Source organism: Amblyomma americanum, chromosome 3 (genome assembly GCF_052857255.1).
Source record: "Amblyomma americanum isolate KBUSLIRL-KWMA chromosome 3, ASM5285725v1, whole genome shotgun sequence".
Classification (NCBI taxonomy): Eukaryota; Metazoa; Arthropoda; class Arachnida; order Ixodida; family Ixodidae; genus Amblyomma; species Amblyomma americanum.
The window spans coordinates 194,702,203-194,711,825 of record NC_135499.1 but is presented as its reverse complement, the minus strand read 5'-3'; the positions used below and the strand labels follow the sequence as shown (position 1 = coordinate 194,711,825).

The following is a 9,623-nucleotide window of genomic DNA, read 5'->3' as shown; positions in this document are numbered from 1 at the left end:
GGGGGAAAAAGAGAGAGCGACGGAGCGCACAGAGAACAGAACATGAATATCGAGGAAAGTGCGTTCTTGCTTTGGGGTAACGCTTTCTTGTCGAGTTCATAAAAAAGCTGCCATGTGGAGCAGGAGTAAAATACTTCTGTTTGTGTACATTGTCCTAAGAGAGGATGTGAAATACCGCTAATGCAGATCGTATACAGTTTATTTACATGCTAGACAGCCGTTCGTGAGGTGATCGTTCAAGGAGCAATATAAATCCTGTAAGTCACATGCGGCATAAGGAAATAAAAAGGATTGGGAAATGTAGTTTTTTTCTCCCGAATTGCTTCACTTAGGTTTTCTAGAGTTAGTGCGGTAGTAAAGAGAGCCTAAATGCTAAAGTACGGGTATTTTTATATAAAGGTAACAAAAACGTTTTTTTTTTTGTTGAGGCGGCGACATATAGCCAGTATAGATTACTACTGACGGCCATTGCGCAAGGCTCCATCTTTGCGTTGTATGCGCATTTAGGCTCGTCATTCAGAACTGGTACTTGATTCCCGCTTTACATGATGTCATGGTGGCGCCTTGTGAGGAAGCAAGCAGAAGCACATGATTCATCCACAAATACTGAATGTGTAAATGTTTTCACATTCAAAAGCAGAACATCCCACTGACAGAACGTCCGCTCGCTTTTCTTTAACCGTTTTTGAGGCATGAAATATTTATTAAGTTTCACATGCATACAAATGGCGAAATTGTACTCAGAATGACATGAGAAATTGAGTGACATTAATTTCAAGAAATTTCAACCAAGTGATGCACATGTGTCTTCATAACGAGGAATGTGATGTGATGTTATTATCAACTCAAAATGTTAAAAAAGCCTCTAAATCATTGCAATCATTATAAAACGTGGCATTTAGCTTCGGCACAAGAAGTTCATGCGGATCTGCTTTTGTGCGGTCGAGCAGCACCTATAGCCTCTTGCTGTTGCGTGTCGCTGATCATGCAGATTTAAAATACTTTCATTCAAGGGCTTATGGGCCGAAGGAGTATACTCTCCTGACCAACACTCGGTCATTTCAGTTGGAAGTTAACGGACTTTCCCAATCCTTTAATTGACTTCCTATAGCTTTGTGATGATGCAGCCGTGTCTTCATAGAGAGCAGAAGAAAGAAGACACAACGCCAGTTACCAAGCTCCAGGATACACACATGGCGCCTATAATTTGTCTTTGTTTTCAAGTCCTAGGTCAGGACTCCCGAAAAGCTCAAAAAGCCAACGGCGTGGTAGCGACGTAGTTCCTCAATATGCGAAACAGTATTATCTCGAAGAGCCGAGTCTGCACAGACGGCACCAGGCGCTGGACCAGGGCCAGCGCAGAGTTCAGGGCCGTCGTAGCCGGAGGCATGCCCGTGAACTCTAGACGCAGGTTGTGAGCCCTGCGGACTTCGGCGAAGGGAACCTGCGGCTCGACGCCTTGTGCGCTGCCTTTGACCTTTGGCGTGATGAGGCCTATGTCGACGTCCAAGGAGTCCACGCTGACGGTGAGCTGGCTGCCGGCGAGCATGCCACCGCCAAGTGGCGACGACAGGTCGAACACGATGTACGGCTTCTCGAGGCTAAGCCTGAACACCAGGTTCATGGTCGTCTCGTTGCATTCCCTGCTAAACGTGTCACGTACCTGCACGCGCGGCGACGGGACACAAGTTCTCGTTGTAAGACGCAGCAAGAAGACTATACTATCCTAATTCTTGTGCTGCACTAAGAGCACCTAGGCGAAGTGTTTTTTATTAGTATAACCTCCTCAGAGGCACCTGTCATTTTATCTGCCCACGGAAAACATTTCTATGTACCTCGTTTTGTGCTCAAAGCACCCAGGAGCATCTTCGTATATTTCTTTTCCTCCTTGCTGCCTGTTTTTGCTCGACAGCATCCTTGAGTCGACGTTATTTCTCTTATTTGCGGCTCTTTAAAGTAAAAGCTGCTCGCCACACATATACTGATACAGTTCTACCAGCCAACGCAATCCATAGATAGACATTTCTTTGTTGCAGTGAATGATTACTATATTTGCTCTTCTGTAGGATGCACCTTCATTTATTTCACATATTTATTATTCAGAATTCTGGCAGTCAGTTACAAGTCACTTTGAATTAGTGGCAAGGGTGTTCGAAATTAACGAAAAGGCATGAACACAGCTAAGCAAAGCTTTTCCGTGAGTGTTCGGCGGCGTACTTGCGCAAACTATATTACCGAGCCGCCGACTTTATCAAACTCGTAGCCTTAATTTCTCGTGAAGAGCACCCACACGTTGCGTGCGGAACAGCCTTGGTATTCGCACAATCAAGCCACTGCATTCGTAGCTGCCTATATACAGTATAGTAGGAAGTATACTGTTTGAACCCGATGAAGCCGACACTTCCGCACGTTTTCCAAATGAGCACAAGCGCCACCTGGCCAGTTGCTCTGCTTTTTCAGGGCTTCTCTCGAAGAATTCAGGTCAACGTTCCCGTCCTGAATAAACGAAGCAATTGGATATGACGCAGTTACGCCAATTAGGAGATTCAGTTGGTTTTCATCGGCACCAGAGCTCGAACCCACTACCTCCCGCCAGCGAGAAAGATGTTCTGCTGTCAGTGTACTTGTTTAGGTGCATTCGCTTTATCAACATTGTTTTCTAAAAAAAATGTACGGTCCTCATGAGAAGTTTGTGGCACCGCTCTGACCTCGCTGTCACGAGGTTATAGTCTATACTGCGTCCATGTATAAATGGTAAAGGGAAGAGAGACAGCGACCCTGACGGTGTGCAGGTTGTAGACCCGCCCGTTTCTCAGCCACACGAGTCCCAGGTTCTCGCTGTCTCCCACGCGCAGCGGCTCCGTGCTCTGCAGCAGCTGGCGGTTGACCTCCATGATGCTGCGCATCAGCTGCGTGAAGCTGTCATCGCTGCGACAGATGAAGCGCCACTGGCGACGCACGCGGCGCCTCGGGGTCTGCTCCGAAGACGACGCCGCCACGCCTTGGGGAAAAGAAAAGGACGCGTTGTTTTTTTCCTGCATGCTATCATCATCAGCAGCAGCAGAGGTGGTCGCTTATGTGTCCAGTCGAGCTAGGTTCGACGTCATACCGATGATCTCGGTACGGCCTGTACTACCTTTACACTGCGTTCAATCATGATGGTTTTGTGGTTGGACAAGCACTGTAGGTACCGCAGCCATCTTGCGGCTAACTAGAATGCTGTTGACTCTAACACAGGATTTTTCATACCTTGGCGTCGGACATCATCGTTCAAGACCATCGTTTATCCCGCCAGAGTCATCATAAAGCCGTCTATCCTCAGCGCATCCATATCACAACACTTCAGAAATCATTTTTCTATGCACAGTCGAGGCTTTCCGGAACGACTTTTCCTCCCACATCCCCTTGTTGGCAAACCATCGCCAATTGAAAACCGCCATCGACAATCTTCACTAACCGTTACCGCCGTATTTCACGCCCATTTCTCATGTAAAAATACCCATTACGGGGCCTTTGACAAACAAACAAACAAACAAAGAAGTACGTTCTTTCTAACCATCGAACCAGCCGTTGTAAAACAGAACGGAGGAAACATTAGGACATCCTCTGCATTATTACCGCTTCCCGGGTTCTAACAGTGACGCGTACAGTCAGAAAGTAGTTTAACAGGCAGTTTCAAAACGGCGGAACATGGACTTCGCTATAGGTGCTCACCGGGTTAGCGTGCGAAGGAGGAAGAATGTACGTTCTGGTTCGTGCAAACAATTCATCTTTCATAATGGCTCCATGTAACTCGCAAAGCATTCGTCCCGCAGCAGCGACCTCGCGAAAGAACTCACGAGGAATCACTTGACGATGTTTGCCGAAGCTCCTGCGCTCGCTGTGTGGTTTGGCGCAGTCTCCCGAAATGCGAAGAGCGAACCTGAGCGTATGCTACAGCCCATGCTCGGTAAGAAGCCCTCCCTCGAGCATCCGGCAGCCCGTAACCGTCCTCCTGAAGCGCAAAACTAGTTTACTTTAGGCAAGTTGCTACCAACTTTGGAAAATGGCTGTGTAAAGTGACCGGGCCTTCAATCCAGAGTTCACGCCTCGGCGAAATGCCGCGCCGAGTTTAGCCTGGACAAGAAGCGCCGGCGTGCTTTGAATTAATTTGGATGCAAGGTAGGCTGTAAGCTTCGACTCTTATACGAATATGCGGGCAGTGAATTTTCTTTATAGTTCTTTTTCTAGCCCATTATACTCTTTGTCATATGAATTTACATGCGATTCAACTGTGGTGCTGGAGATAGCGCCCCTTTTCTATCCTAACGAAATCTGCCCCCTCACTCACATGGATTAGTGGTTTTCGTGAATTCTCTGGTCGCATACGAACCACAACAATGTGAAAGAATAAGGAAGCGGTTGGGGAGGCGTGCAAGACACGACGATATGCTAGTCAACTTCGGGGAAACTGCGTTCATGTATGGAGCAAACTACATCGGGAAAACAGGCATAACTAAGAGACTAAGGAATCTCAAGAAGGCTAATCAAAACTTCGCCCAACCTGGCAACCTCACTGGCTAAAAGCAAATATGCATTTACAAGACATAAAGACCATAATCAAACCATAACAGAAAATAAATAAGGAAATTATGGAGGCACACGTCAGGAAAACAAGAAACCTGGAATTGGTAAGCACGCTGTCCATCACTGTCAAGTACAAAGAAATTAGTACCTGTCGGCACATATGTGCATGAGACGAGCGGAAAGCATAAGATGCGCGCGAGGGAAAGGAGAAAGACATTCACGAAAATAGAGAGGGGCTCCTGCGGGAACGACAGTTATAATTCTAGATAATAAAATATATAGGCTGGGAGAGATCAAGCCTGTGAGAAGAGCTGCCTTTGGCCTTCTCAAATTACAAACTAATGTCCGCCTGTGGGTCGCTATTGGCGATTTTCACGAAATCGACGTCACGATGCGGCGGCGTCGCGAGCTAGTCTAAGTGGGATCGGCGCGCGCGAAACCAATAGTTTGATCTGCTGCGAGCGTTTCGTCGGCACACTCAGACGATCTTGTGGTAGTTTTCCTGTAAAACTATACATTAACAGAGCTGTTACACTGATTTTGTCCGCTAATGAAATAGACGAGCCAATGATATTAGCTCACAATTCTGATGCGATGTAGCATTAGAGTGGTCGTCACACCAAAGCCCCCGCCCAATGTGCGAGAGGAAATTCCCTGATTGGTCGGACAGGGGTCAGGTGGCATTGTGACGTCATCACAACCTGCCCATCACAGCAGGTGGCAAGACCATCTCCGAAAGCAGCACCCCACGCATCGCAGGAGGTGAGCGCATCGACAGTATCACCGGCTGTCGCGCACTTACGCGGTCGCAACGTGTAATGATCCTCCGCGCGCGCATTGGCTGCGTGTGGCCCGGGGAACGACGGGAGCGTCACGGAATCGCGACGAGTGATGTGTGTGACGGATGCGGAGCAGTGGAAACACTAGAACACCTGCTTATTCACTGTGCCGCGTTCGCCGATGCTCGTCGCGATATGCTTGCAGCCTATAGGGCGCTGGGCATACTACCAGACTCCCTCAAGACGCTATTGTGGCCGCAGGGCAGTGCGCGCACTCATGAGCGAACCTTGGTGAGCCTCTGTGCATTCCTCGAACACACGGGCTTGACGTCCCGTCTGTTCTCCGTCAGGTAGTTAGACGCAGTGACCGAACGCTCCGCGAGTTCTACCTTGAACGATTAGTAACTGGACGCCCCACTCCAGTTGTAACCTACACAGTGCTGTGCGCGTGTGTGATTTAATTCCTCTAAAATGAACTAATCACGCGCACAACCTGTACACATTTCTTGTTGTGTAAATAGTTTGTACATATTCTCCCCCTATCCTCTCTTCCTGTCCCCTCACCTCTTTCATTTCATTTCTCAATTCTGCTGTTATCCTTTATTTCCGCTGCCCCAGCTCAGGTGCTTCAGTATCGATGGCAGATGCCCGGGCTAGCAAAAATCTTTTCCTTCCTTTTTACTATTATTTTAATAAAAAACCACTACCACTACCGCCACCGACCTGCCCGCCGGACTTTGAGCAACGTGCCACCGTAACAGGTGGGGATTATTGATTATTGGTCGAGAGAGGTCATGTGACTTTATTACGTCATCGCAACGCGTCCGCGGTGGCAGGAGGAGGAGGCAACCTGTCCCACCGGATTGGGAATACAGTAATAGATTCTTGGGAGTGCTCGTACCCCTCCTGCCGCAGTGGTGCAGCGGTTTAAGCGATGAGCCACTGCCCTGCGATGGCAGGTGCTCCCAGCGATGGGCCTAGTGCGATCCAGGTTGCTCTTCCCGAGCGACCAATCATTAATTTAGGGGACAGTTTTCTCACAGTCCGGTGGGCAGGTTGTGATGACGCCGCAAGGTCACGTGACCTAGGTGGCCCACCTGCCTCCTAGGCTGCTCTCTGGTTACCACCTGCTCGAGCCTTGCTCGGGATTTTTGGCACACAACGCCGACGCCGACACCGGATCGTATGGAGAACGGGGCCTTTAACCCTATCGTGTTAAATTTCAATAGCTTCTAAAGACCTGCAGAATGCAAAAGGTATATGGTATATGGGGTTTAACGTCACAAAGCTGCGTACAGGCTGAGGGACGCCGCATTGGAGGGCTTCGACTTAATTCTGACCGCATGTGGTTCCTTAAAGGGAAACTGAGGACAACTCCTTCCATTTATTGTTCCCCCAAAACTGATTCTCTGGCTCTTTGCGAGTTATTATTATTATGTTCGAATCCGACCTCGGCGGCTGCGTTTCGATGGGGGCAAAACGCTCAGCGCACGTTGAAGATCCCCAGGTGGTCGAAATTATTTCCGGAGCCCTCCACAACGGCACCTCTTTCTTCCTTTCGTCTTTCACTCCCTCTTTTATCCCTTCCCTTAAGGCGCGGTTCAGGTGTCCGCCGGTATGTGAGATAGATACTGCGCCATTTTCTTTCCCCAAAAATAATAATTGGTTTTTGGGGGAAAGGAAATGGCGCAGTATCTGTCTCATATATTGTTGGACACCTGAACCACGCCGTAAGGGAAGGGTAAATGAGGGAGTGAAAAGAAGAGAGAGGTGCCGTAGTGGAGGGCTCCGGAATAATTTCGACCACCTGGGGATCTTTAACGTTCACTGACATCGCACAGCACACGGGCGCCTTAGCGTTTTTCCTCCATAAAAACGCAGCCGCCGCGGTCGGGTTCGAACCCGGGAACTCCGGATCAGTAGTCGAGCGCCCTAACCACTGAGCCACCGCGGCGGGGCCTTTCCCCAAAAACCAAAACCAATTTCTTCTCTTTGCGAGTGTGTTAAATTTTGCCCGGCAGCAAAAAAAACAACAAAAAAGCATTTATGGTTGAGAATATTGAAAACTTTCCCGCCACATGAAACAAACTCCTGTGTGCAACATAGCCTCAGGAATGCGTTTCAAAAATTTGGTGCTGGCGCATGCGGTTTACTTGCGAAATCGGCCGGTGATGAAGACACCTGTATTTCGTTTTTTTCCCCTTTCCTAGCTTATAAAAGCAGCTGTTTCCGGTTACAGGGATCTATTTGTCATTAAAATGACGTAGTCGTTACAAAGACGTCTGTCGATACAGGCCAAGTTCAATTTTTCTTCAGTGTCCCTTCAACGTGCGCTGGCATCGCACATGAAGCTGACGTTTTCGCCTTTCGTCCCTATCAAAATGTAGCCTTTGCGGGAGGGATTCGATCCTTGGCCTTAAGTTCTGCAGCTGGATGCCATAGCAAGCAAGCCGCCGCAGCTTGTCTCATCGGGTAGTGTACAAGCTCTGTAGCTCGTCGCGAGACATTTCGGTGATAGAAAGAAATCGGAAGGCCTTTATTTGGGACAGTCTCAGAGCCCACACAGTTTCTTGGTTCATATATAAGGATCAACGATTAACTGACGTCGGCAAGGCCATAAGGTAACTACGTGCGCAGCATGAAGGATCTATATAATTGTTTGCACTCACCAGCACTGCAGCATCCAAACAAAAGCAGCATTGAGAACACAATCAGTAACTGATCAAGCACGCGATGCATAATAAATCCTTCATGCCTTATCGCGTACAGCCCCGAGCGGCAGAAGGAACGGGATCGCGCGAAGTGCGACAGGGGGCGACCCGGTAATAAAGCCTACCCGTGAGGCAGCAAAGGTTGCGCGAAATTTAAGCAACGAAAGTTTTGCGAGTCTAGAATTTACACTCGGAATATATCAATATTCAGTCTGATTCTTATTTAATTTTTACAAAAAGAATAGAATATCGGGAAGTAGAGTGGAGGCACGAATGTTTGCTCAGGCGTCGTTTAATCTGATTCTGATTTGAAACGACTGTTGCCCATTTCTGCGGTCAGAGGACTACTGATGTGAGAAAGGCTTGAAGTTCGGAAAGGTAATTAAGTATCCACAGCTGTGACCACTGACAGCCAACAGCATATAATGGGGTTTAGTGAGATAGATAGTGAGAGAGATAACGAGGAAGAGGGAAGGCAGGGATGTTAACTCTTTTCACAGATTCCTCTATTTATGTTTATGAGCCGCTTGAGATAAACCTGGATGAATTTTCTCCTATTTCGACCTGCACTAAACCATGGCCAATCTTTCACCGTGGGTATGCGCCATCGCTTTTGAAGCGACAACAACAACAACAACCAGAAGGGTGTTCCGGCTGGCTACCCTGCACTGGGAAAGAGGGATCATGGGATTGAGAAGGGAAAGAGAGAAGAGGCGAAGGGCACAGTTACAATTGGTCCCTCAAGCCAGTCACACTCAGGAAGCAAAACAATACCTTGTAGGCCTTAAGGGCAGTCGACTGCTATGATCACAGTCCGAGTATTTTATCCTCTCTTAAAAGGCGGGGATCGAGGCGGTCCAGAGCACAACGCGGCGGCTTTCGGTCGCAAAAGCAGAGCATTCACGCAGGAGGTCTACGATTGTCTCTTCGCACCCACGTCTTTCACAAGCTGGGCTGTAGGCCATCCCAATCGGGAATGTGTATTGTTCTGTAAAAGCAATACGGAACCGTAGACGGCACAGCAATGTTGCGTAGCGACGCGGTATAATATGGGGAAAACGAAGGCGCAGTCCAAGATCAAATGCCCTGAGACGACGGTTGAAAAACTCGCCCGTGTTAAACGTATAAAGTGCAAGCTCCAGCGCCAACCTGCGAAGCGCACACTCTGCGTCAACTCTTGATAGAGGAATACTGACCTGAAGTCCGTCGTTGTGGGCAGATCGGCCAGGCTCGTTTGCATGGTTGTTTTCTTTGATACCGCAGTATCCTAGCAACCATTAAAAAATCATGTCATGAGGTGTGACCTTTCGATATGGCGCAATGGTACACCTCGCAAATCTGCAACGAGTTGTTCATGTGACCCGCGGAGTCTGCAGGCCTTGAAGGGCTGCTTTGGAATCAGTGAAAAATGACCATTACAGAGGAGATTTTAGCTGATGAACTCAAGAGCAGCCCTTCGAGGAAGTATGGTAAGTTGTCTTCACCTTCATCAAGATGGACCTCACCGGGGTCACCGCAGACCCCGCGGAACTGGTTGAGTTAACTAAGCCATCTGTGTAGACGTGTA

The 9,623-nt window shown here is 48.4% G+C and overlaps 1 protein-coding gene across 1 annotated transcript; it reads right to left on the bottom strand.

The window, feature by feature from the left end:
• Nucleotides 1-386: 386 nt before the first annotated feature.
• LOC144124331 (uncharacterized) lies at nucleotides 387-9,296 on the bottom strand. The gene is made up of 4 exons (XM_077656965.1): nucleotides 9,253-9,296; nucleotides 8,015-8,019; nucleotides 2,778-3,001; nucleotides 387-1,663 (listed from the first exon to the last, which is right to left on the bottom strand). Exons 1-4 carry the CDS (start codon nucleotides 9,294-9,296, stop codon nucleotides 1,250-1,252), a joined length of 687 nt encoding a protein of 228 aa, XP_077513091.1. The 3' UTR covers nucleotides 387-1,249.
• Between the last annotated feature and the right edge of the window lie 327 nt (nucleotides 9,297-9,623).